Source organism: Lontra canadensis, unplaced genomic scaffold (genome assembly GCF_010015895.1).
Source record: "Lontra canadensis isolate GAN:19392208 unplaced genomic scaffold, GSC_riverotter_1.0 scaffold21, whole genome shotgun sequence".
NCBI classification, from domain to species: Eukaryota; Metazoa; Chordata; class Mammalia; order Carnivora; family Mustelidae; genus Lontra; species Lontra canadensis.
Window position 1 is genome coordinate 22,575,507 of NW_022631015.1, and position 27,716 is coordinate 22,603,222.

At 48.2% G+C, this 27,716-nt stretch overlaps 1 protein-coding gene across 9 annotated transcripts in view; it reads right to left on the reverse strand.

The window, feature by feature from the left end:
* The window catches only part of RIPOR2 (RHO family interacting cell polarization regulator 2), a 209,138-nt gene that overhangs the window by 25,812 nt on the left and 155,610 nt on the right, over positions 1–27,716 (reverse strand). For 8 of the 9 annotated variants that reach the window (XR_004383163.1, XM_032861654.1, XM_032861655.1 and 5 more), the window contains exons 3-12: positions 26,355–26,510; positions 25,518–25,596; positions 23,984–24,007; positions 22,862–22,915; positions 18,454–18,603; positions 14,570–14,633; positions 6,359–6,402; positions 5,048–5,173; positions 4,658–4,806; positions 3,246–3,375 (exon numbers count right to left, since the gene is read on the reverse strand). Coding sequence is in view for 8 of the 9 variants with exons in the window: in XM_032861654.1 (XP_032717545.1) it covers positions 3,246–3,375; positions 4,658–4,806; positions 5,048–5,173; positions 6,359–6,402; positions 14,570–14,633; positions 18,454–18,603; positions 22,862–22,915; positions 23,984–24,007; positions 25,518–25,596; positions 26,355–26,510 (976 nt within the window). In the remaining variant the exon portion in view is untranslated. Of the gene's footprint in view, positions 1–2,685; positions 2,836–3,245; positions 3,376–4,657; positions 4,807–5,047; positions 5,174–6,358; positions 6,403–14,569; positions 14,634–18,453; positions 18,604–22,861; positions 22,916–23,983; positions 24,008–25,517; positions 25,597–26,354; positions 26,511–27,716 lie in introns of all 9 variants that reach the window. The other variant, XM_032861660.1, reaches the window with a different exon arrangement.

Here is a 27,716-nt window from a genome sequence, read left to right on the forward strand (position 1 = left end):
TTGGCAGCCATGGTTATGAATAACACTACAAATTTTTTTTTTTTTGGCATTTATCTTAAAAGACGTTCCAACACTCATGCTAGTTCACTCAAAAGATGTGATGCTTTGTTCTGCTTCAGTTCTCATAAATTATTTTAAAAGACCCTCTACCCACAACTCCCAAGCCCTTGAAAATGTTCTATTAATTTAGTCACCGTGCCACAAATAACCGAAGGCCAGAAACATAGTTGCAAAGCCTCCGTAAAAATGGGAGACAAAGATGAATAAACTTAAAGCTCTCCCAGAACTGCGTCTAGAAATACCACGTCCTCTTGTCAAGCCGACCCAGGCTGGGTCAAGTACACTCTGTGATTCATGAAGCAGAACTCAGGAAGGAGAGAGGTTACGAATACCCAGGTAATCAAGATCATTTGTTTATGCAGGCATTAAAACGATTTCCAAGTCATCGCTCCTTACGCTGTGGTCTGTGCCGTGTCTCAGGGCCAAGAGCTGCTCTGTGGGAAAAGTTTTCTAGTGATTGGAGATCAGCTCCTTGGAAATGGATCATTTCTCTTGGGCTCTGGACTGATCTTTTAAGTAAATGGTTAAGTACCAAGTGCATGTCTATTTGAATTCTGTGGGAAGCAAGGAAAAATCACAATATTGCTGGGAATAAGCCCAGGAAACAAAAATGTTCCTGGTAGTGAAATGCAGTAGACAGAAAGACAAAAGCTCCCTGTCCTCCCCAGCAGTCCTCCTGGTCCCCCCACCACTGCTGGACTGGGGACCCCCAGATCCTAACCCGTGCAGTTAGTTCAACCCTAACTTTACATTCTCATCTGGCTGGAGGGCAATTCATTTTAACCACAGGGATGAGTGAAGGGATGTGTCCTTGGGACACTCAGGTAACCTCTGCAGGCTCAGGGTCGCCTCTAGAGAATGCTTTCTTCTGTGGCCGCCCCCCGAAGAGTGCTGCTCAGAGTTCTGGGGGGCGGGCCCGAGAGTGGAAGTTCTAGAAACTTCTCAGCAGCGGTTGAGGAGCAGGTGGGGCTCCAAGGGCCCCAGAGATTGTTTAATTCAGTGCCCTCTGTCTGCCCCCCACACCCTCCACCTCAAGGGGAGAGAAAGGGGGAACTTCTGGAGCATCTCCCAGAAGCTCTGGGCCCTCCAGGTGGTCCTGCACCATCTCATCTCATCTTCAAAGCACATCCCTGGCCACCCAGGGTGCTGGGAGGCTCAGTGAAGGCAGGGGGACCACTCAGTCGGGCTCTTATTCAAATCCGAAAGTCCTGGCCAGCCATTTACCTAAACCCGACGTGCACCTGTGTAAGTGGCGAGCATGGAGTCAGACTGAGCTGAGACACTCAGGTCAAGGGGACTTCCGGGGCGCCAAGGGGACCTGCCCATGAATGGGCACATGACAGGACAAGGGAGTGAGCTCTAACGAGGCACGGCATCGCGAGGCAGGATCCCGACGCGGGGTTGGCTGCCAACCGGGAAACAGGTGGTCCTGGAGCTCAGCCCCGCAGGATGGGGAGGTTTAGGCTAGGAGGAGGAAAGGTCTTCCAGAGGAGCGGTGGGTGTGCACAGACGGGAGTTCACAAAGGGGGAGGTGCAGCTGGAGGGTGCTTGGGGCTCTGGGGGCTGCAGCAGGGGACCAAGAACGGGCAATTGCAGGCGAGGCAAGCTTGCTGAAGGCCGGACAGGTACAGCCGCTCTGAGGGCTCTGCCTTTATCCAAAAGGCTCCAAGAAGCCATGGAGGGTTTTCAAAACTCGCTCTCCTTTAAATTATGCTATTAAAACCCCTACCAACTCTCTCCAGAACTGACAGTACGTGAGCGTGAACATACACATTATATCGATAGCTGTGTATACAACAGCATCTGCTATATGTCCATTTTTGGCCCATGTGTTCATGCACATTTTCCTTCTAGAATGTTCCTATTTGCCTTAGAAACTCTGCTAGGTTAGCCTGGCCCTTCTCACCTGTGTTTTGTAATTCACCGAATTAGATGCAATGATTATCATCATTAACTAGAAAACTTTTTAGTCCTTTCCTTTCTGGACGTTCAAAGATTACTCTTATTTTCCCCCAAAGGTAACTTTTCCATGTCTGTAAAGAGCAGATGCTTCCATGTCCGTATGTTCTTATGTGATTTCTTTTGGGATAGGATGTATGACACAGGAACCGCAGCTCCCCTGTTGTATTCCTGACTACAAAAGAAAGAGCTTCGTTTGCTAATGTAGAGAAAAATTAACACACACTACCACAAACTAAGGCAAAGACCATCTTTAAATAAAAGTAGCTCTAGGGAAGTGGGTACAAAGGCTTCTGACTCCCTCACACGCCAGGTCTAAAACTGAGACAGTCCTCAGCGATAAGCTCGCTTAACCTGGGAAAAGACACCTTCTCTGACAGTGGGCGGGGGGGGTAACTGCATTTTTCAAAAACGATGATCTTGTTACCATGGACATCTTCGCCACCGCGGAGAAAATCACGGCACAAAAGCAGGGCTCAGGGACGAGAGGGCCATGCCAGGTCTGTGACAGAGGCACATGCAGGAACACACTTCCCGCCCCAGGGACAGGACAGTTGTGACCACTGCCCCGCGAGCGAGACAGAGGAGAGAAGAGACACATGGAAGCAAACGCGCCCCGAGCCCCCGAGGCGAGCACTGCACGGCGGGCAGGCCACCCACACTCACGGAAAACTCTAGCTCGGCCTTGGGTCTCAGCCCGAGGGAGGGCAGGTCGCTGAAAGAGCGGCTGCGGTGCAGCTTGGCAAAGAAAGTGTCCTGCAAGGCACTCAAGACAGACAACCGCCGCGGCTTGGCCGCCGAAGGATGCAGCCACCTCTTTGGAAGTCAAAGCAGACAGCGGAGTTAGCGGGAGACAATGGGCACGGTGTTTTGTGAGCATTCTAGCAAGCATTTCTGATGACCGCAAGGAGGCCCTTACCGACATCCGTTACCTAAAAGGCTGACCTCAGAGACTCTCCGGGAAAGTCTGCACATTATCAAAGCACTGGGGAGGTGGGGGGAGGATGGGCAGAGGGCAGACGGGAGGTGGTGTTTGCCTGCGTGCAAATGGCCCAGGGCCTCTTGGAATGTGCTTTTCTTAGTCGCTGCTTGATTAGGGGGAGCTTTGAGATGAGCACTGCTAGAAGTTATCGAGAACCCACGACACCAGACGTCAGGCGTTTCACATCCTGGGGGTAAGCCCTGCCGTGAATTCACGCCTCCTCCAGAAGCCACAGGGAACTTACGAAGAAGGAGTGATCCTTCAGAGTGGGGGTCTCCGGGGTGCCCTGGCTGTACATGGACATCCTCCTCTGGAGGGCTGCCGCCTTGTTCCCAGCACCCGAGGACGCCGTCATGTCCTCCACGTCGAAGGGGCTGCAACACAAGGAGTCCCATGAATGTGCGTCCGTTCCAGCCCCCCAAGCCGGACTGCAGGCTGAGAAGGCTCCTCATGACACCAAAGTCAACGCAAACCAGCGGGTGTGGGGGGGCTGAAAACGAGCCACGATAACAGAAAGTGGAGCAGAACACGACACCCAGACCAACGCAAGGGACCACAGATCAGCATCATGGCTCTAAGGGCGACTTATCTAGGAGAATCTGCTTCTCCGTTCATGTTAGAAATGTAAACATATTAATGCTTGCCCAACACATGATGTTGAAGTCTATAAAATGTCTCTGACTTTGCAGGGACAGACGTGTTAACAATATAAGAAAGCAACAGATCACTGTTCTAAGGAAAACAAACATAGACTCCCTCTTGTCTCAGCGGACACAGAGACTCCTGCGTGATGGGAGGAGGACAGTCTGTCCTGTCCGACATGACAACATTTGCCATCATGCATCTGGTTCATCCAGCAAGAACGACCTCGCATCCGATAGATCAATGACTATGAGCAACAAGGAGGGAAGGTTGGGCAGAACGTGCGGGATAGTGTTTCAGTGACAAGACGGCAGGGGGTCTGCTGCTTCTGTGGCTCGCCCCCATGTTGGAAAGGGGACCCTGAACACCCGTGTTCAGCAGGTCATATTTATGTGGTAATACACCAGAGGCGTCGTAGCAAACTTTGAGAGCAACCCATGTTTAAATAACACATGACCTTTCTCGTGAGACGACCTCAGAAAACCACCTTTAAGTTCACGGCTCTGACAAGAGGTATCTCCTGCCCTTTGGCAATGTTCTGCTGTAGGAGAGCGTGAGAAGTTTCCCTGAGCAGCATATGGGATAGAGCAGAAGTGGGACAGGCATTGAAAACCCTATAGTGAGAATCGGGATCTTTCTGAGGGTGAAATATCTCCTCCTGGACTGTTATTTTCCTCCCAAATTAGCTTACTTGAGCCTTATATTATTATATATGTATCTAAAGGTTGACAGGGAGGGAAGGTGGCAGGATAAAATATTTTAAAACAAGAAGTAGAAGAGAACAGTGATAAGACAGAGGCTTCTCCGACTTATGGAAACAACGGTGCACAACTGTCATGTGGCAAGCCAGGGGACAGATCCTTGTCCCCTGCGAGGTTCTAACACAGGTCTCAGTTGGAACCATGTCTCCTTCTGCGACGAGCTCCCTGGGGACTCTGTCCAAGGGCCACCCTCGGAACAGCCCAGCCTGAGGTGTGTACTTCTAACAGGACCCCACGGAAAAGGGCCACTTACTACCAAGTGATCTCCAGGCTCAGTTTGATGGTGCCGAGGTCGTTGATGTCAACGGCCACCACCTGAGGTCGGGCGGCAAATAGCTCTTTGGTCTCACACGTCACACTGCCGACCAGGAGGTGTGTGGCGAGCCCTTTGAGTTCTGTGACCTGGTGAGAGAAGGAGTGGGAAGGCCTTACAGGGAGCCCAGGAGAAAGGCCAGGCATGCTTCCCCTGTGTTCTTCACAGCCCGCTCTGGGAGACAGCAGTGGTCTTTGCCACAGACTCAGGGTGCAGAGAGGGGTCTGCGGGGTGGGGGGTGGCGGGCAGAAGTCATGAACATAAATCGCCACCCGTGGGCTACCCAGCTGTGCAGTGGGAAGACGGGGGACGATGGAGACAATACTGAACCTTGATGGAGATGAAGCCAACGATCAGGGGCAGGAACACCACCTCTTCCCCGTCCCAGCTCTGCTTGCCATTGGCTTCTATCTTGCCTTTCAGTTTCCACCTCTGCCGGCCGTACTTCATGAAAATCTGCAGAAAACCACACCTCAGGTCCCACGACCCTCCCCCACCTTCCCCACCCAACACCAAGATTAAAAAAGCAGGGAAATAAAGCAGCTGCTCTTCTCCCCTTCTCCATCCTCCTCCAGCTACCCCCTCTGCTGGGTTCTTCCAAATTTCCTGGGGCCTGGGGGGTGGAGCAGGTAGGGGGCAGGGAAGAGGCTTTCAAGGAGGAGGAAGGTCTGTTCCCCTCCAAGAGCACATGGAGGGCCTCCTGTAGTAAAGGGTCATCACACTGTGTCCTTCCGTGTCACCGCGGTCATCAGGGCCAGTTCATTCCCCCCATAAGTCTATTACAACAGTCACTGTACTCCCCAGCTCGGTGATAGGGAGGAGAAACCATCAGCTAAAACCTACTTAGCAGCCAGAAGCAAGAAGTAAGACCCCTCCTCCTGGATAAAGAAGACAGAGCGAGACGAGGATTTTGAAGTCCAACACAGTCCGGCAAGAGGGTCTCCCGCTCTCCTTGCTCCGCCAGGAAGATCCTCCTCCCCCGCCCTCCCCGAGGATGATCATGGTGGGTTTTGGAGGAGACAGTTAGATGAAATAATTAGGGAAGTTCCCTTTTGAAGGGGGAAAAAATGAAAGGCTTTTATACTTTCTGGAGTATATCTTTATAAAGAAAGGTCTAGATACTAGTTTCTTCATCCCACAATATTTAAAAGCACTAGTGATCTGGGATGGGCTCTTGCAGCGGGAGAAAAGACGGCTATCAAGTACAACGTTGGGACACCAGGGAAAAGACGAGACAGATTGTATATAAGGTATAACACGCAACCGTAGCTAAGGGCCATCGTTAAGTTGGTTGCATGGACAACTGCACAGTGCTGATAGGACAGCATGTCCTTCTGTTTTTAGGAAAATCATTTCAGGTGAAAGGTCTCCATGTCTGTGCATTAGTCTAGAATGTTTCAGCAAAATAACAACAATCATCGCAGTAATACCACCACCAGTGTGGCAAAATGGTGGAAATTGGATCTGGGTGGAGACTACATGAGGGTCTCCATCTCCAGATTTTCTCATTGGTTTAATTCTTTTTCAAGATAAACAAACGTAAAAGAAAAAAAAAAAGGAATTTAAGAAGCAAAATAATGACCACCTGACTCTTGTCCCTCAAATCCTCGATTCCAACCCACAGACTGACAGGACACTTACCTCATACTGATCTCCAGGACAGAGGCGGGCAAAACCAGCCAGACCTGTAAAGCAAGCAATGGGATATGAGGTGCAGAACAGATCTCCCCTCTTCGCAAATCCACACCAGCACAGTTACAAACCCTAAGCCGCAGGCCTTTGCGAAAGCTCATGCAATAGCTTTGGGGGAGCGCCAGAGGGTGCTGCGATGCTGGGAATTCCATCTACCCCGGCCTGGGAGAACATTCCTGACTGGATCCATCAAAGACGCTGCTTTCTGGGGCAAAGAAGGCTGTTGGGCAGGGGCTAGAACTCTGTGTGTATCCTGGGTCAGCTGAGGGTCCACCTGGGTTTCAAGATCAGAGAACGAGGGCCAGAAAGATATGTGCCTTTATTTACCCAAAATGCTCTCATGAACATAAACAGCTCTCTTGTTTTTCTTTCTGTCCCAAGATTCATGATTTCTGGTAAGTTCCTCTTGTTTGGGTGAAGATTCCCTGTACCCTTGCCTCTCTCCAATTCACTCATTCCCGTGTTTTCCTTTTCCTATTTATCTGGCATAATGATGCCACCACCTAGTATATTATGAAACCACTTAGAATGGGTTACTGTCTACACAAAGCCAATGATTCAGCAAAGGTCTGACAACCAACCAAAGGACAACAACCCAGACTCCCCAAGTGGAGATGGGGCTTCCCTTCGATGGCGCCACTGTGCCATTGGCTTGTCATTGCCAGTCTGAGATCCAGCCCCATTTTGGCTGTGCCAGCAAGAACACAGCACATCACAGCAGTGTCGTGGGACATCCCAAGGACCCCGGGTTTCATCAGTCGTTTTCTTTCTTTCTGTAGATATTTATGGAGACTCAGTGTATGGGAGGGTCTGTGTCCTGGGGTAACAATCTGCAAATTAAAGAGACTTCATGGATACCCAGAAAACAGAACAAAATGCGGTTTTGGGGATGAAACAGACAAGGACAAGAGACAGTAAGAGGAGTTAAAGCTGAAACGGATTTCTTTTTTCTCTACCAGCAAGTACCCTCTAGATATTAACTCCACTTTCTTCACCTCTAAAAGGAGGGGAGCAGTGTCCACCTCATAGAACTGTTTGTAAAGACAATTGATGGCAATGACTGTGAAGACAATACATAGTAACGATTATATACTGGGGAGTGGGTTAATACTACTCATTGAGCATGTGCTAGATACAGCTCACTTAAAAGAGGTTATCGGTATGAAAAGACAGCAAATTGATACACATCAGAGAGGGGAACAGCAATGAAGAGACAGTAAAAGGAGGTTCTTTCCCTATATTCTGAATTTTTGTAACAATGTGTTACTTATATAATTAAACAAGAAATTCTATCTCATTTAACGCAGGGTAGTTAAAGGGAGGAAGGTGGCATGTGAACAAAAGAGTATCACCACGGGCGAATGAAGAAGGCATGGGGGAGAGGATACGTGTGGGTGGAGTGAGTGGCCTGTATTTACTCAGCAATATTTCTGGAGTGTCTACTGTGTGTCAAGCATGAATAAAGTTGTGGGGAGGAAGGTACGCACATCGGACGTACACGGCAAATGTAAGAGACTATACTTGTTAACAGAAACTCATCAGTAATCCTGGCTTTGTTTCTGTGCCAATCACAAAGCAAAGTCCTTTACCCGAATAGGGACCCGAAGACAATACTGTCATCAAGGAATGAGACAAATTGAATAAAAATGGGCAAACTCTCTAGTACTTTCTCGCTTTCTAATTAAAAAAAAAAATACAATTAAGAATTCCAGTTAAGAATTCAGTACAAATGTTTATATACACCAGAATATTACTCAGCCATAAAAAAGGATGCGATCTTGCCATTTGTGAGAACACAGATGGAGCTAGAGTCTATAATGCTACATGAAATAAGCCAGGCTGAGAAAGACAAATACCGCATGATTTCATTTATATGTGGAATCTAAAAACAAAATGAGTAAACAAAACCAGAAGCAGACCCATAGATAACAGAGAACAAGCTGATGGTTGTCAGAGGGAAGGGAGTGGAGGGATGGGCCAAAGGGGTGAAGGGGGGTGGGAGGTACAGACTTCCAGTTACGGAGTAAATAAGTCATGGGAATGAAAAGTCCATCATTGGGAATACAATTGATGGCACTATCATAGTGTGGTATGGGGACAGATGGGAGCTACTCATACCCAGCATAGCACAGCATATAAACCTGTCAAATCACTCTGCTGTATGCCTAAAACTAATGTAACATTGTGTGTCGACCACTCTTCAAGTAAAAAATTTCAGTACAGATGTTTAGATATCTTTAATAAGATAATGTTTATGAAGTAATATTAAGTTAAAAAAAAAGCAAAAAGGCAAAATATAAAACCTATGTAGAGGATGACCTCCGCTACATAAAAATGTATCCATAGGAAAAAATTCTAGAAAAACATATCAAAGTGATAAAAATAATTATCTCTGATAAGATGGGATTATGAAGCAAGTTACAGTTTTGACATTATATAGTGATTTTTATGGGGCTTTTTAAAGTATCATGCATTTATTTTATAAGAGAAAAGACAAACAAGATCATGTATGTTGGCTGACAAACAGCATATATGCAGAGGAAAGCTTATTTGGGAATTCACGACAATTTTTACAAAGTTTAGCACTGGTGGAGCGACTATATTATGACTTTAAAATTTTTGGTCTACTTGCCTGTATTTTAAAAAATGAGAAGGTACCATTTAAAAATTTTAAAACAGACTCGAGAAGAACAATCCCTCACTTTTGATAGAGGTGGCCAGGGAGGAAATAGCTGGTACAAGACCAGCCCTGGGACTCTTACATTCCTTCACGCGCAGGATGTCCGTTCGAACCACGGATCCCGTGGTGGTTCAGTCTCCTCAAGAGGCCATTTACAATCTTTCAGTTCTTGGTTGTTCTTATAGTAGGTTAAACATGCTTTTACCCATGGAAAGATAATGAGGATGGTATGATGCCGGGCATCGTGCCTTCTGTGAGTAGCCCTATGGAGCTGTGAGATGGGGAATGGAGGATTCTGCTTTCCACCCATCTCAAGGACACTCCAGGGTTAAGATCATCGACGAGGTCCAGGGAGGCTTAAGAAAGCACCTGCTGTTACCACCATCTGTCAGTAGATGGCAGCAACTCACCATCTCGTTCTGCCTCCCTACCACTTTGGAGCCAGTCCCGGAACGGGTCTGACAATTAGAACACAAGAAGCCACTTGAACAGATTTCCTAAAATAAGAGCGGAACTTAAAAAGTCAATGTTCACTAATTATTTTCTGGACGATTTAATTTTTTTAATACATCAGAAAAAAAGCACAATTGATGGGTTTCTACAAATAGGAACTGGTGAGACATGCCAATTCTAAGATCCAAAGTGCCATTTAAAACCTCTGCAGAGGGGTGCCTGGGTGGCTCAGTGGGTTAAGGCCTCTACCTTCGGCTCAGGTCATGATCCCAGGGACCTGGGATTGAGCCCCGAATGGGGCTCTCTGCTCAGCAGGGAGCCTGCTTCGGAACCTCTCTCTCTCTGCCTGCCTCTCTGCCTACTTGTGATCTCTGTCTGTCAAATAAATAAATAAAATCTTTAAAAAACAACAACAACAGCAACCACCTCTGCAGAGGGGCACCTGGGAGGCTAAGTTGGTTGAGCATCCAACTCTTGGTTTCTGCTCAGGTCATGATCTCAGGCTCCTGAGATCCAGCCCCAAGTAGGGCTCAGGGCTCAGTGGGGACTCTGCTTGAGGATTCTCACTGTCCCTACCCCCACTAGAACTGGGGTGTTCTCTCTTTCTCTCTCAAATGAATGAACAAGTCTTCATAAAATAAAATAATATAAAACCTCTGCAAATCAGTTCAGGTTTTATCCTTTGCCAGTTTACCTTGCAATTACAACAGAATCCTGGTTAAAAAAAAAACAAAAAACAAGAAGCCGACCAGGTATTAGTGTGGGTCAAGGTATGTATGGGGGAAAAATGCTTTCAAGGTTTTTTTTCCCCCCCTTTCAAAATTACCAGAAATTTCATATCTGAGTTTATCCAAATGGGAGAAAGGTACTTGGTAGTGATGGGTTTCGAGCTTATAAGCCCAGGTTATTGAAGCAAAACCTGTTGAAATTGCTCGTAGCAGTTATCACCCAAGGTGCTGATTACTGGCTTAAGGTTGCAAACAAGCACCAGCCAGGCCGAAGCAGGTCTGGGGCTCTGCTTCCTCAGGTTCTAGCAGCTTGTGTAAGCCAATCACCACGCTGCTTGCAGAACTGAAACTCGCGGTGGGGCAATTACAGTTGCAGCTTGATGTCTTTCAAACCTGGCCAGTGGCCTGCTGGGATTTTCACAGCTGGGGTAAGATTCATGTTTTCTCAGCAGTTTTGTGATTCCTGTTGCACTGTCTAGAGAGCTTTCATTATGGTCATTCTGCAGACCATCGTGGGGGTGAGCATCTGGTGGGGGTTGGGGGCTTTTATTTCTATGATCTGTCTTTCTGCATCTTTTTGCCTGTTTTACTGTAAACACCCATTACTGAGAAAACGGCTCTTCTCTGGCCTTGTTTGGAAGGCCCAGATGCGACACCTTTCCTTCCTTTGCTCAGAGACTTTTCTGCTGGAAGAATGCTCCCCATTTTTGCCAGTTCTATGAAGACCTTCCTTTCTAAAGATAGAGCAGATCACACATGCTGACAGCATATACACACAGAAAAGGGTGGCTGGGTATTCGCGATAATATTAACAGTTTCACAGCGGGTGGAGTGTGATCAAGGTAAGGAAGTCACACTTTCTGCTCTAAGGAAAGGAGTCAAGCAGCTGAACAGACAGGAGTTCTGTTCCAGGCCTTCCTGATTTACTGACCAGGTATAAATAGTGCAGATTTACGAGCTCATGGGTAGTTCTTCCCTCTGTCAAGGTACGCCCTGCCCCGAAAGCTGGAGAGGCAGACACAGGCTTGGAGATGCCCACTGCCTTGAACGTCACTGGAATGAAGCAAGAGCTGGGAGAGGTGGTTTTCCTTGAGAGACCACTTTTCATCTAGGTCCCAGCTAAGGAGAGTCTCCCTCGTTAGCCTGACATTCAAGGCACATTAAGATCCAGTGCCCATGGACGGCCATAGCTCTTCTTCTAGAATGGGCTCCCACCTGGCCCATCCACCTGCCATTTGTCAACATGTTTTCCCCTGTTTGGTGAATACCAGCCCATTGCTGTTCACCTGCCCAGAACAGTCCCTCTCGCTGTAATTCAAATGTTACAATGGGGAGCCTTCCTCCTTCCTTCTTGCTTCCCTCCCTCAAGATAGGTGAGTGGCACCCTTCTCCTCGTCCCCACCCTGCTGGGGGCTTCGGAGACAAGCCGGCCACCCCATTGGTCCAAGCGGTCATTCGTTCTACTGAATTAGAATGCACTGGTTCCTACGTCCATTTTTCTCCAGTGGGCTGTATGGAACTCAAAGCCAAGGGCCACTCATGGGGATGCAACCTTGTGCTGGGCCGAGAGCAGGAGCTCTGTAACCCATCTGTTGTTTTTACCATCAACCTACCCACACCCCAGGGGGCCACACATTCACACAAAACCAAAAGGGTTGTTTTCTCTGTGTTGGGTGTGGCAGAAAGGGAAGTGTGGAAGGGTGTGGTGGGAGGAAGTTGGGTTACCAGGTCTGACAATATTATGAAATCTCCTCAGGGGACATCAGTCTGTGCGTTGGGGGGTGGTTATGTTCTACCAGAAGGAATCACAGATAAGAAAGTAGCTGATTGCGAAGATGTAGATTTCTTGGCAGCCTGAGGAGGCTTCTCTTTACTGAGAGAGAGGAAGATTTCCACGGAGGCGTTCCCTCTGAAAGACTTCCCAGTTGTCATTTCTGAGTTTTCATGTTAGATTAGGGAAGTGCAAAGGGAGAGTAATGTGTAATGAAAAAGGAGACTATCTTTCGGGCCTAGAGTCCCCTTGGGGGAAACCAAAGGCCCAGACGGAAGTGAGGGAAACAGACCAGGCAGGAGAGAGGGAACAGGGAGAGGCAGAGATGGAAGAGCTCAGCAAATGGGAGGTTCTGTCACCAGGACAACCCTTTAGGACCCAGGGCTGTGATAGAGCTGGTGTCTGGTCCCTCAGGGATGGCGGGCCCCCAGCACCATTGTCTCCCTGACCACCATCTGCCTGTGGGCTGGACTGGAGACGACCTTCCTACAGAAGAGACCATGCTTTGAGCAACAGTTTCTAGTATTGGTTCTTCGAACATCCTTCCTTATAGGAGATTGAGCCTGGGAACGTTCTAGAAGCCAGAAGCCCTGGAATTCAGTCTCAAGTTTGACTCCAACTCGCTATGTGACTTCTGGGACAAGTCATTTAACACCCATTTCCCGTCAATAAAATGGGGAAATGATCACCCTGCCAAAAACAAGTGCACTGGATAATAGAAATCAGGGAAATCTGGTCCTCCTGGTGTTCACTGCCAGAAGATGTGTGTGACCTGAGTCTCTCTCAGCTATGAGACCGACTGGGCTGCACGGATGGTGCCGAGGGTCGGCAGACACAAGAGGAACGTGCTTTCTGTTAAACGCCGATTCAAGGCAGTTGTTTTCCAGAATCATCCCGCTAATGAAATCATCCTGACTTGCTGGGTCTGAGACAGAGCCTGAGTGGTTTTGGAACCTGCAGCTCAGGTGAGGACCCAACACGAAGACAGTAAAGGAGAAAGTGATAAACGGAGAACTTCCATGGGACAGTGAGTGCAGAGATGTCACACCGAATGACAAACCAATTCACACTCAGGTCTGCTCTAGGGAAGAATGCAGCCCCTGGGGAAGCTGAAGGTCAAGGTCATTGTTATTCCAGGAGTAACTCCTTCAGAGTGGCTCTCATGTTCTCATGGGGGTGCCCAGCGCTTGAAACAACGCCGTGCTGACTCATTTGAAAAACAGAAAACGAAACTCTCCTGTTGAGCACTTAAAAAAAAAAAAGTGCCCCTTATCTACTCCCTTAATTGTAAGAAGTCATGGAGAGGGTGATTAAGTCTCCATTAGCAACAACCCAGGGATCAAGGTGCTGCAGGAACGTGAGGACCAGAGCGCCTGCGCCCCAGCCCTCTTTACCACAGTGAACGGGCCCAAACTCAAGACAAAGGGGGGGGGGCTGTGGCCGATCGGAGAGCCCTGACCGCAACACTGGGCCATGCTCCATTTCCCAGCCCTGGTGGGCCTTCTTTGTTCCGAACACACCGCGGTAAAGGGATCAACAACCCATCACACTTCTAGGTCAGAACTTTCCAGAGCAAACACCGGAAACGCACTGGGCAAAGGAGGAAAATGCAGTCCTTTGTGGGTTTTACACTAAAAATAAATACCCTTCAGTAATGGGTGGGTAGTTTGCAGAAAACGTGAGCAGGAAGGAACAACTAAAACACCACAAAGAAACCAAAAGACAAACGGAGAACGTGGGATATTCTGTACAACAGAAGTTTCAACGGTAGGAGGAAAACGGGAAGGGTCTGCTTAGATGAAAGGAAGCCCAAGAGACACCTCATGACCAAGCATGGCACACGGACCTTATTTGGATCCCAGCGTGAACAAACCAATTGTACAAAGCATTTCTGAGGCAGCTGGGGAAACTGCGTAATGGAGTGGATTAATAACAGAGCTGTATTAATTTTATTAATATGTGATGATATTATTGTGGTTATTTATGTAAGAAGAAGTCCCTGTTCTTTAAGGGATTTTAAATACACACAGGCAGACTCATATATCTGGGTTATATATCATCAAATGAAAAAACAGATGAAGGCAACGTGGCAAAATCCTACTAATTATTCAGTCTAGGTGATGGGGGTTCATTGTTAACATTTTCTTCATTCTGTGTATGCTTGAAGCTCTGCCATAATAAAGATTTAAGGGTGCAGGCAAGTCTTGGACTAGAAGGTTCTAGAACATCAACACATTCACAAATGGGGAGGGGTGAGCATGGGCGTTTTCAGACACCGCTGTTTGGTCTGTCACGTCCTTGAGAGCTGTTCTAGTGCAGTGTCCCACAGTCAGGATCTAATGGAAGGTAACAGGTGGCATTTGGTTTTTATGTCTCGTTAGCCCCTTTTGTCTAGAACTTTTCCCCACATTACCTCTACAAAAACCCTGTCTTTGCAAGAAAAATAAAAATAGTGGGTGCCCTCAAACTCCAGGGAGCTCTGTATGTGGAGATGGCGCCTCACTCTCTGAACGGGGGGGACAGGGTACCTTTCATCTTGATGGAGAACTCCCCCAGCAGATTCTCCAGCTCTGCTTCGATGGTGCACATATTCTGTGAAGAGAACAGAAAAGTGGCATCAGCGCGAGACTTCAGTCACCAACAGCTCAAAGCCCGTGACATTCGAGCAGCCACAGACAACTAAGGCTGGAGGTCTTGAACACCAGGGGGCACTGACCTGTTAGCAGGGAGCTACCCACCCCCAGACCAAATGTCCCCTCCCACCCCGAGTCTATGCCAGCCTTCTGGTGTACTGGAAATTCAGAGCACAAAAGAACAAATTCACTTATTTCCATGATGAGGACTGGGATGTTAGATAAGAAAGAAAGCAGTCTGGGGGCACCTGGGTGGCTCAGCCTTCAGCTCAGGTCATGATCCCAGGTCCTGGGACTGAGCCCCACGTCGGGCTCCCTGCTCAGTGGGGAGCCTCCTTCTTCCTCTCCCTCTGCCTATCCCCCACTGCTTGTGATCTCGCTCTCTCAAAGAACTAAATAAACCCTCCCCCCACACAAAAAAAAGGAAGAAGGAAAATAGTCTTCTCCTAAATGGAAAAGATCAAGGTTCTTAAGTCTCTGACCCTGGGATATCCTACAGCAGAAGACTTGCTGTGTTGCATTCAGAGGTTACATCAATGATCTCATCAAATTATATGATAAATAGATGAATCCAGAACATGATACTCTGTAAGAAGTGGCCTGGATTCTACAAAATGGTAATGCGGGGAAAAAGTTCTAGACAAAAGGGGCTAAGGAGACATAAAAACCGAATGCCACCTGTTACCTTCCATTAGATCCTGACTGCGGGACAAAGCACTAGAACAGCTCTCAGGGACGTGACCAGACGAAACAGCGGTGTCTGAAAATGCACAGGCTATCCAGTAACTCCCTCAGCTTGCTAATGGTCTTAGCTGTGGGGATGGACTGTGTTTGTCGTGGGGATGGCCTGTGTTCGTCCCGGGGATACTCGGGCGACCACTGTGGGTTCTGGGCTCAAATACTTATGGGGTCAAGTGTTGTGACGTCCATTACTTACTGTCAAATGATTCAGCAAAAAAAATAAGGATAAAGAAGAAATTGAGCATAGGTGAGAGAAGGGAAGAAAATATGGCAAGATGTTACCAGCTGGTAAAGGTCGATGGTGTTTATTATACTAGTCTCGACTTTCCTGTGGATGCAAAGTAGCCACAGGGTTGTACCCTACAGAGTGAGTGAGGCTGGGTTCCTGTGGCAAGGCTAGGGCGCCCCAAAAATTACTCCTGGGCCTGACCACAATCCCCCACTCGCTCTGTTGAGGGACCCCGAAGGCAGAAAGGGGGACACTATCTAAGAGTGTGGTTAGACATGTCACTACCCAAGCCCGCCCCACTTCCTCCTGATCTTAGGACCTACACAGAGCAATCGCAGCTCGAGATCAAAAAAGGAAAAGGGCGGTCAGCGGCTCTCCCCAGTGGGGCCCTTGGGCAGCTCAGAAGGCTTCAACTTTGGAAGCTGCCTTGACCTTGACTGTCCCCACCCCCGTGAGTGGGGGTGGGGTGACACCTGTCGTCTTCTCCCTCAGCAGCCCACCTCCACGGTGGGGCCCCGCCCCTAGGGGTGGCCATGCCCACTAACCACACCCCAGGAGCCCTGACAGGGAGTGGTCCTGATTGCATTTTGTGAGCTGAGGACTTCAGGGTTGCTGAGTGAGGTGACAGCGTCCTGTTCCTGTCTGTGCCTCCGTGCTTTCAGAAGATCGCTCTCCCACACTGGTGTGCGGATGGGGTGCAAAGAGAATGGCACTTCGCCCTTGTGAGCTCTTGGTGCCTCGGATCGCTTAGCATACGCTGGGGAAACTTCCTTAAGTCTGAGCTCTGTGCTGCCTGAAATGAAGTCTCAGTATCGCGAACCCCTTCTCATAGAGCCCTGCACGGCTCGGGGAAGGAACACAGGACACTTTCCCCAAATGCCTGTGACATCAGCGTGTCAGGCAGGGTTGCCACAGGTGACTTCCAGAAAACCTGGGGTGGTGGGAGCTGGTACAGCAGGTGAGGACTTCTGCGGTCTGGAGGCTCTTCTGTGGCACCCAGGCAGCTGGGGATGAGTCCTGGCACAGCCCCCCAAGGCTCTCACCCAAAACATTCTGTGTTCAAATTCCAGACCCGCTGGGTCACGAAGATAAAAAACCAGCCCATGTCAGGCAGGACGCTACAGAACTCTGACTCCTCTCTCCTCGAAGGGCACAGTTCCTCTTGCTGAAACGGTCCTCTACATCTCCAAACGTGGGAGTGAAGTTGGATGCCATGTGCTGGCACCTGAGCAAGGATGGGTATTTCGGAAATGGCCCGCGAATGTTCTAGAATGGGCAGCTTCTCCGGGCTGCGGTCAGGGACTGCTCCTGGACTCCAAAGGGCCCATTTTAAGTGCTCTTTTATTCCTGAGCCATGCACAAATGAGGTCTCACGAACCGGGGCTGCTTCTAACCCAGAGTCTCAACCCCGGGGTCCATAAACTTGGATGCGGGAAGAGAAAGTCCCCATGATTTCACAACCTCTACGTGAAATGCATGGTGTGGAAGTGTAGGAACGTAGGAAGGGAGCCCCAGTGGTATGAGGCGGGCCTGTGGCTCCGACTGATAGAAATCACCTGTGTGCTCACACCAACCTTGAACAATCGTTCATACTTTGTGCTGCTTTAAAATTTTATAACTTCCTATACCTTGTGTCAATGTTAGAGCTGATGATTTAATTTTGATGTTCTAATAATAACGTGGCATAAACAAAACAGTACTGTATCAAAATTATTTTGCTTTCAAGGTATTTTGATAAATGGACTGCTAATACTGAAGTAACTATTTCAGTATCATTGGTTTCCTTTGAGTTCCTGGATTCCACGTGTTTTATTTTATGCGTCTAACAAGCATTCATCTGAAAGGGGAACATAGGTGAAGAAGCTGTGTTTCCGGACTACAAAAAGAGACAAAGTTCAGACTAGAGGCGCTCCCGGAGTGACCATACAAGGCAACCCACAGGGTCCCTCCTGAGGCTGGGACAGGGGCTCAGCCCTGGGAACAGCCTGGCAGGCCCTTATGAGCCCCCAGGAGGCTGATGACTTCAATCATGAAATTGGATCTCTGAGCAGACCAGGAGATAGTGAGCCTTGCTGCTTGAATAATTCAGTCTTTCATCAAGGACACTTGGTATCAGGTGGCCCCAGGAGGAGGGAAGGGCTCCCTGTGTCAGATTCAGGGGCCTCAGAGGCAGAAGCCAAGGGAGGCCCACTTCTGCTCGTGGCTCTTTGTCTTGTCTCCTTCAAGAAGGAAAGGGACTTCCTTACGATAAAATCATCACAGGCAGGGGCGTTGGTGATAACTAGCTTTCAGCGTAGCTATCTTACCCGCTGGGACCGAGCCACTTCCAGGAATAAAGCCAGATTAGGCTGGACGCTAGAAAATTCTGGCGTGTACTTAGAATCTCAAAACCGGGGCCTTGTGGCTTGCTCCTGCAGCCCCTGAAATTTTAGGTGGGCATCCGTAGCCTGCCTGCACAAAGACCACAGGGCCACAGGGAGCCCGGAGGACTTTAAGACACGATCCGTGAGCAGCTTCATAGCTTCTGACCTCGTGTGCGTTTTCAGGGTCATGAGCAGGCACGTTCCAAGGCACAAGGAGACACGTGCCCGACAGCGATGCTCAGGGACCAGGAAAGGCCAACGAAGGCTGTGGCGTCCAGGGACGACTCTGAGCCAAAATACCGATGGAACAGCTGGACGGTCATCTTAAACGATCCCACGGACTGCCCCAAAACAGTGCGGGAGGGGCCAACAGTAGGACATCTCCCTCGGGCAGAATGACGTTGCCGGGCAGCCCCTGGCCACCTGCCCCGCTGGCTGGCACCTACCTCCGTGTACTCCCTGTGGCTGCGGCCGATTTCCGATAGGCTCTCCCGGGCAGCTCTGCTGGTCGGCGAGGCCGCGAACGCCTGCTTCATTTTGCTGGCTCCGTCCTGGAGGCGCGTCTGGATACAGTACGCTTCATAGAGCTCGTCCACCTGTCGCAGTCACAGGAGGGAGTACAAGCGACAGCACTGTTCAACCCTGCTTGGAAGGAGGGACCCCAGCCACTGTTCAGTCTGGAAGATGTTTAATTTCTGACCCCCGCCAGGAAACTCTGGTAGAAGCATCATCCTCTTACTTCTTTACTTATAAAGAGTTTATTCATGTATTTGGGGTGCATGGCTGACTCCACCGGTTAAGCATCTGCCTTCGGCTCATGTCACAATCTCAGGGTCCTGGGATTGAGTCCTGCATCAGGGACCCTGCTCGGCGGGGAGCCTGCTTCTCGCTCTCCCACTCCCCTGGCCTGTGTTCCCTCTCACTGTCAAATAAATAAATAAAAATCTTTCAAAAAACGATTTTAAAAGATTTTATTTGAGAGAGAGCAAGAGCATAAGCAGGGGGAGGGCCAGAGGCAGAGGGAGAAGCAGACTCCTCTCCGAGCAGGGAGCCCCACATGGGGCTCCATCCTGGGACCCTGAGATCACGACCAGAGCAGAAAGGTAGCTGCTTAACCGACTGAGCCACCCAGGCCCTCCCTAACCCCTGAAGCATCATCCTTTGAGCCGGAGACAAATCATCGTTGTTTTAGCCACTGGGATCCATTTTCTCTTTCAAAGCAGATTTCAATCTGAGCCTTCTTTTCAAATTCATGAAATAAAAATGAACTTAACATTGGGAGGCTGTGTGAGCCAAGTACTGGGTGATGGAGACCACAGTTTTCTACATAAGGAACAAGCAGGGGAAGGATTTCCACAAGGCTCCTACCATTTTAAGAGTATTGTCACAAGGTGATATTCACACATCTACATTTAGCATTTTTTTAAAAAAGAACTTGAGTCAAGACTTTACAAAATCATCTTCAATAGGGCGTCTGCCTTTGGCTCAAGTCATGATCCTGGGGTCCTGGGATTAAGCCCCTCATCAGGCTCCCTGCTCGGCAGAGAGCCTGCTTCTCCCTCTCCTTCTTCCCCTCTCCCTGCTCTTGCTCTCTCTCAAATAAATAAAATCCCCCCCAAAATCATTTTTTTAAAGATTTTATTTATTTATTTGACAGAGAGAACAATCACAAGTAGAGAGAGAGGAAGACAGAGAGAGGGGTGGGGAAGCAGGCTCCCCACTGAGCAGAGAGCCCGATGTGGGGCTTGATCCCAGGACCCTGAGATCATGACCTGAGCCGAAGGCAGAGGCTTAACCTGCTGAACCACCCAGGCGCCCCGCAAAAATCATTTTCAATAAAGAGCCTCAACAATAGAGAAAACAAATCTGTTAAATTATTCTTAAAATAAGGTTGAAGAGGGGCACTTGGATGGCTCAGCTGGTTCAATGTCTGCCTTTGGCTCAGGTCATGATCCTGGGGTCCTGGGATCGAGTCCCGAGTTGGGCTCCCTGCTCGGCAGGGATCCTGCTTCTCCCTCCCTCTCTCTCTGCCTTTCCCCGCCGCTCATGCTTACTCTCAAATAAATAAAATCTTTAAAAAAAAAATGAGGGTGAAGCACAACGGTCAAAACTTGATCAAACTGAACATTTCAGAACTCGGCATTTCTCTGCTATACATCTATGCTTACATTCCAAACAATAATATACTGTTTGTAAGTGACTGTGGATCGGACTCATTCTATAAGCCTGATAAGCACTTATTGTCTCAAAGACAGCAGTTCCCCATCAACCCAAGGCAGCTTTGACACCCAGGGGACATTTGGCAAAAAGCTGGGGCTGTTTTTTCCAGCATCGCAGCTGGGAGGTGTTACTGCCATCTGGTAGGGACAGAGGGCCGGGATGTCGCGAAACGTCCCTCAGGACAGGGGACAGTCTCCTACAACAAAGACCAGCTCCAGGTATGGACAGTGCTTGAGTGGAAGACACCTGGTTATTGCTGATCGGATATATGTCCACGGTCTTGTGCTGTCCTCCATCGTCAGCACACTCGCCAGCTAACCACAGGAATTTGCAGGCAGATGAAAAGGACACGGACACCAGCCTTTGGCACAGGCAAAGGAAATTAGGGACTTCTGCAAGGCAGGAACCTGCCTCGGACAACTTGAATTTTTCATTTCAGGTCAAACTTTATTCCCTCAGAAGGCCGTAGACCAGGGGAAGGTGGAGATGAATATAATGGTTTCAGAGGTTAGAATCTCTCTTTTGTTCTGAAGCAGGTTTCGGGTGCTCACGACAAAGTGTCAGGAGGACCCGTTAGAGTAGGCGGAATTTTCTACCGTTGCCGTCTGTGTCTGGAGGTCAATCACTCTCAGCTCAGAAGAGGCACATTAACAGACTAAAATTATTGTCTGGTTACAGGATTCTCTGTTGCTCTTTCCCTCAACAAGTCACTCCACTTTGCTGAGAGCAATGGCCAAACTCTGGAAAGAAGCCTTTCAACTGTGGGGTCGATGGGTCTGTCTCTGATTAAGAGGCAGATACAAGGTGACGGGTGGTGAATCTGCTGATGAAATCTTGGGGTTGATGGCTGGCGGGGGTGGGGTCTGCCATACACGAATGCCAAGCTAAGATTCATCTGGTGGGCTTGTTACAATGCTGATGCCCAGGCCCCCTCTCTGGGATTCTGATTTGGTAGTTCAGGGCCGGGCTGGAATCTGGAATTTTACATAAACGTTGCAGATCGTTCTCGTGGGGTTGGTCTCCACAAAAGCTCTAGAACCATGAGAGTGGATCCTTCTTCCGGGGCCCGCCAGACTGTTTCACCCACAGGGTACCCTGGGAAGCTGCCCCTTCTTCCCTTTTCCCCACTACTGGGTTTGCTCAAGTCTGAGACTATAATTCTCTCTACAGGAAACTGCTCATGGGGACACCGGTTTAGCCCTAAAGATGCAGTCTGTTACTCTGCATTGGCAGAAGAGTTAATTCTTTGTTTTTACTTCAATGCCAACCTATCCTAGCCAAATGGAACTAGCCCGCAGGATAAAGGGTAACTCTGTACCCACTCGAGTGGGAACTGCCAGTCTGTAGGCAAGTGTTGGTCTCACCCCTATGTCAGCAGAGACTCACCAAGTCAACTGCTGGGCTTGTTCAGTTCAATATCACTTGGAAGGTGTGCGGTGCACAATAGACGACCCCCCGCCTTTCGTGCCCCCCAGGATGGTCCTGGCTAACGACAATGGCCAGAAGATGGAGAAATACTCTCATACCCGAGTGCGATTTTGTTTTCTTGCTGCGTTTCAAACCAAACAGAGTGATTTGCCAACACCTACCTGCCACACAGATACCTTCGAATGGATGTCATTGTGTTATTCACGGAGTTTAGCAGAAATGGGAGTAATTTCAGATTCGCCCGGGGAGTAGATATTTTTCAAAGTGGGAACATGCAAAGGCAGCTGCGTGTACGTCCGTTTCTATACATCTAACTCATCATAGAATCTTAAAACGAAAGGCTTCTTAGGATCATGTAGATTGAATGCATGCCCCTCCCCGCACAGGGTGGAAAGTCAAGGTTTGCATGGGTTCGGTTCAGCCCAGAGAGGACGCGACTGGAAACGAGGTTCTTCTGACTCCTCGCAGAGAGATCGGCTGAGGGCTCTAGTCTCTCTGCTTGGAAGAGAGACCGACGCACGTGGATGGAAACAGGAATTACCATTGGTGGGATTTAGTGGCTCCCAAAGGGAACTATTTTCAGGTTTCCTGGGGAATGCATGGTAGTGTCCAGACAAGGGGCTAAGAGTCCCACTCCACATGAGGCTGGCTGGACCCTCCGTGAACTATCTGTAGGGTTTGGGGCTAGGTGTCAGGGGTCCTGACAAAATGGCCCACATTGATGGAGGCGACAGAGAAAGAAAATGTGCCTGGAAACCATGCCATGCGAGGAAGGACAGGAGCCAGGAGCTTGAGAAAGAGTTTGGGGACGTACGTGGCAGCTGTTCTAAGTACTTTTAAGGGCTTCAGGAATTAATTTATGGGGTACCAAGTTAACGCAAGTGTGAAGTGTCTGGTACGGTGAGTTTGGTTCAATCTTTAGGAAGACTGCACGGGAGGTGAGAGCCCAGCAGGAGGCTCCGTGGGAGCCACCTAAATGTTTGTTGAACCCGAGCAATGGAGAGTCAGAGCTATGCCAGAGTGTCAGGTCCTCTTCTCCTGCTTCTCCATCTTTCCTGACTGTTGGAAGAATTAACTGTGACTCAGCTTAGGAGTTACTTAGGTAAGCAATTCTCCGTGGACTGGATGCCGTGCTTAGACCAAAGGCGTACTGATTAGTGACTGAGAACAGAAACCCAGAAGCCCAGACAATGGGAACTTCATTACCTTACTAATGTGAAACTCCAGGCGTCTCATGGATCTTTCAATTGTTTTTATTTGCTGAAATTAAAAGAAGTTGTTTGAAAAAGTAGTCATTAACAGTTTAACTGATCTTGACTGGCAAGAGTATCTTCTTCCCAATCTCATCCTCCAAATTACCAGAAAATGCTAAATATCTCCTCTTTCTTCCCATCTTGGCTATTTCAGAGAATCTCTGATAACAATTCGGAAAGCATCTTCTAAAATATCAAACAAGTATTCCGAGAGATGAACTTGAGTTAGTAATCGGAATCTTTGTGCTAAACACCGAGGGAGGCCAATCAAATGGAATTTGCTGGATTTCTGGCAAGACAGCAACATATTTTTTCATCTTGAAGATGAACTCACCCCCCTATAGTTTGGTGTCTCCGAAACCGGGGTGCATTTTGAAACTGCTGTCTGTACGTGCTCAAATATAATGATAGTGGTTCATGTGTCATCTCCTCGTTGGAGTTATAAATATTGTTATTACATGCATTAAGTTTAATTACCCTTTCAAATGTCTTCAAAAAAAAATTTACACCGTGATTCAGCATTAAAATGACGTGTATATGGAAAGGCACGTAAAGGGAGCAGCAGGAGCACATGTGAGTAAATAAAAACACAATCTACATTTAAAAGAAGGCTAGAAGAGTTTTGTCAGGAAGTACAAGATACAAATTTTAAGCGAATAGAGCAAACCATGCCAGGGTTTACCTGGAATCACTTTTTTTTGTCCTTAGGGTCATAGAAAATAACGCCGTGTTTTCCCATCAGAGAGGTCTTCAATTTGATGAAACACGGTAGTCAGTTAGAGAGAACAGGTAAGGGCCTTCCAACACTTGGAAGTTCTTGGAACTTACCAGCACGCAGAGAAACCCTACAACCAGGTGGCATTTTTATGAAAGTGACCTTAAAGACATTATTGGAGCTACAGATCATGGTACTTATTCACACCCCTCATTAGAGAAAAGCATGACCTTTACTAGGCTGAGAAAAATCATCAGTTCTTGGAGATCTGGTTATGCCTAAAGAGGAAATCACGGATCTCTCCGCAAATATGCCGTGTTTTGTTTTCCCGCAACACTCCCGCACAGGATGGTAACTTACCTTGTCTAGGTCATATAGCACACCCTAAAATAAAAAAAAAAAAAAGGGTGTCTGGATTAGAACATAGTTTCCTCAAAACTGTTGTTGAGGTCAACAGAGGGATTCAGTGTTCATTTCTGCATTACTGGGGAAGAAACGATCACTCCTGTAAAGTTCCACTGGGTTATTTGAAATAGCAGGCAGAGTACTTTAGGAGCCGATATTTACTTATCCTCTGTGTCTCCAGAATTCCAGTGCAATCTCTCTGCACCCAAAGGTCTCACTTGCTTTCCCCTCTCCTCTCTTATACCCTGACGGGCACATACATTCATATTAACTTTTCAATAAGGAAAACAAGTTAACAGAGAATGGAGCAGGGGTAGATGAGTGAAACAAACACTCACCCTCCCCTGTAAACACACAAAACTGGTGTTTAAGGAGCGTCCTGGAGGGCAGTGATAAGCCTTTCACAAATTGTTTTTTAAGCAAGTTCATTTCCTGTGTGCTCATAATATCACAGAATAATCGACACGCCATTCCCACGTCCCCCATCAGGAGGTGTTTTCGTTTTTGTTTTTTTTTTATGGAACACCAGGTCCCAGCCGGAGCTCCTGTATCCATTCACCATTGTTCTCCAAGGAGAAACATGTGTTGCCACTGAGGATGGTCAAGGGCATTCGGAAGTGTGGAAGGCCATCCTGTAAGGAGTCACTCCCCATAGAGATGGGGTGGTTCCTACTCTAACATCATCGGGGTGTAAAATCTTTAGCTTCTATAAAGCTTTTAGTCTCTAAGCCTGTACGAAGGACACCACTGCACATCTTAGCAGGTCTCTGAAAGCAGCAGGAGGCGACGGCCATTAAGGCTCTGTGGTATCTCCTAGCACGTGGACTTTTTCTAGGCTTTCTGACACCTTGAGACATTAAGGTCTAAGATCACTTCGAACTGAACAAAATCATTTAAAATAGTATACAGGTGACCTGTAGGTGTATAGGTCAACCAGACAAGTCCTCACAAAGTCATCAGACTAGAGGCCACCTGTCAGCTGCCGGAGCATAAGGAAACAGAACGGAATGGGCACAGGGACTCCTCCCACCTTCTCATAACAGGTGCACTTGGGTCCCCTGCCCTCGCTGATGTCACTGACCTATCCTATTTTCTTAGTAGTTCTGGGCTCCAAATTCTGTGCTAACAAAATGCTAGGAGCACCCCAACTTTTCCTGTCCTTTTATGATTTAGAGTAGGGCCATGTAGTTGCTTCTGTTTAGTATTTTTTTCCTGATTATAAAGTGTATCCACATCAACATGCTTGGAAAATACTGAGAAGTATTAAGAATAGAGCAGTAAGAAGGAATTTAACCTCTTTCTCAAACACACATCAGGGAGCAGATAGTATTCTGCCCCTTGGATCTGCTTTTCTTAAAGGTTCTTGCTCGTCCCCATCCTCCTCCCCTTCCCCAGCTATACATCCCCATCCAATAGGAAGGAAAAAAAAAGATTCTTAGTCCAAAAAGGGAATACTGTGTTAACCTCCTAATGACTGGACGGTACCTACCAGGCGAGAGTTTCTTCTCATATCTTTTAGCTGAGCTGTCAGCTTGTCCAACTCTGTCTGGTGAACTTCCAGATACTCACTGCAAAAATAACAGGACACATACTCGTGAGCTCTGGGCTGGCTTTGACCTTGTCCTTCCGAAGGGGACGAGGAAGCCAAGACCTGCTCTGGGGAAGGCAGAGTCAGTGGGGGGAAGTGGCTGTGTGTTTCCCAATCTCTCGACTTTCTGAAAGCTCCAGGAGTCGTTTCTGGTACCACCCAGATGGCCAAAAAGGGGAGCCCCTGTGAGGCTGGAAAGTCCAAAAAAGAAAAAGCAGTGGGGGAGAGAGTGCGGCCAAACAAGGATGGCAGCTATCCTGGGTCCAGGCTCACAGAATTCTGTCCCCTTAAATACAACACCGACTCTAGAGGTCTCCCCGCGTATCAGGAGGATCTTACTCTGGGTCAACAATCCGTAGGATAATATGGCATAATACATATACAGTATACTATGTAATATAATAACTCGGGAAGGTTTCAGAATCCTTCCTCAGCGATCACCAAGTTAGAGCTGTCTGTCCACTGCTGTTTATGTGAAACCCAACACTGTGCTGAGTTAAACACATCACTAGTTCAGATCTCCTTCAAGGTTATGGATGTGATGTAGAAACCCGACATATTTCATGTATTTGAGACTCATTTAAGGCTTCCTCGATTACGGTAGGAGAATAAAATACCTACTACAGCAATAGACACTTTAAAATGATCTCTAAAAACTTTCCTGCGCTCCCCTCCTCGCCCCTGAGGATTTTAGAAAGGAAAAACATTCTAGGCGGTTAATAGCGTCCACTGTCTTACTCGAGGCCGTTTTTCAAGGCTCTGATGACCTCTTCCACTCGCTGAGGCTGAGGCTCTTTGGGGAGGTTGTTGTTTTTGTGTCCTAAATTGTGCATTTTCTTCAGTTTGGCCTGAGGCTTCTTGAGCGCAGAGGGATTTTCGATGAAGGAGTTACATCTGTGCGGAGGAAAAGGAAATTGTGACTTTCAGGATCCAAAAGGGTCTGAGCAAAGAAACACCCTCTGAATCATCTTGTGTTTGTGTTCGTGTCATTTGGGGAAGGTACAGGTCCCCAGTAGCTGAACACCTGAGCCATCGTACGTGTGGTTTATTGGTCGATTTGCTATGAGATTTATAAACTGCCAAAATCTGGAAGATTGACAGGGCAGTGGCTCCCCAGGGTCAGGTCAGGGACCCTGAGAGAAGACATCCCGCACCCCTGAAACCTTATAGAAAGCCAAGGACAAGTGGTTCCAAGGAAACAAAGAAGCAGAAGGGTAGAAGCCAATGAAGAGAAGACGCTTGCTGCGCAGCTTTCGGACAAGCGTTCACTAAACTCGACTAGAATGTGAACAAGGAGTTTCTGGATAAAGGGCCATGCCAGACGGTGTTCAAGGAAGGCCCATGTAGCCGAACCGAAGGCTTTTTTAAGTTTTCTTTCTCTGGAGGGCATCATCTTTAGGTGGAACACAAAACTCAGTGTTCCTGTTAGTGGCAGGGAGCAGCCCACAGGGGGAGGCGGACACCTGACAACTTAAGAGCCCAACCACAGATCTGATTGGGAGACTGAGAGGCCAGAACCTCACCGACCTGCTGTCTAAGGGAAAGCCATAACCCCCAGGTCTCACAGGTGCCTGCCCTGTGCCTCCCAGGTGATTCTTTTCCTCTGTGTAACCGTCTGTACCAGAGGGGACATGACAGGCCAGAGCATGTAGGCCCCTGAGTGCCCAAGACCTCTGTCATGTCAGAAAAACTGAGGCCAGACTAATTCCATGTACCTATTTCGTGACCCATATGTTCCTGCTTGAGTTCCCCGAAGTCCTATTTTAGAGGAAGGGAGATTCCAGAGAAACCAGAGGATTGACTTTCCCAAGCCTGTTTCTGAAGGACATCTGTTTCCCAGAGCCGCTCTGCAGAGGCTGTCTTTACCCACCGCACAACCTTACAGCAAATACAGTCTCCCTGGCGTGGCTGCAGTGGGAAACGTGTGGCCCGAAGGCTGGGGGTGGGGAGAGCCAGGCACTCAAACCGCTAGCTTACCCCAAATCCTCAGCCATCTGCTTGGCAGGAGGAATCCTAGATGACAAAAAAGAAACTATGGCACTTAATGTTTGGTACATTACATCTTCTCCGTGAAAGAGATTTAAATAATTTCTTATTTTG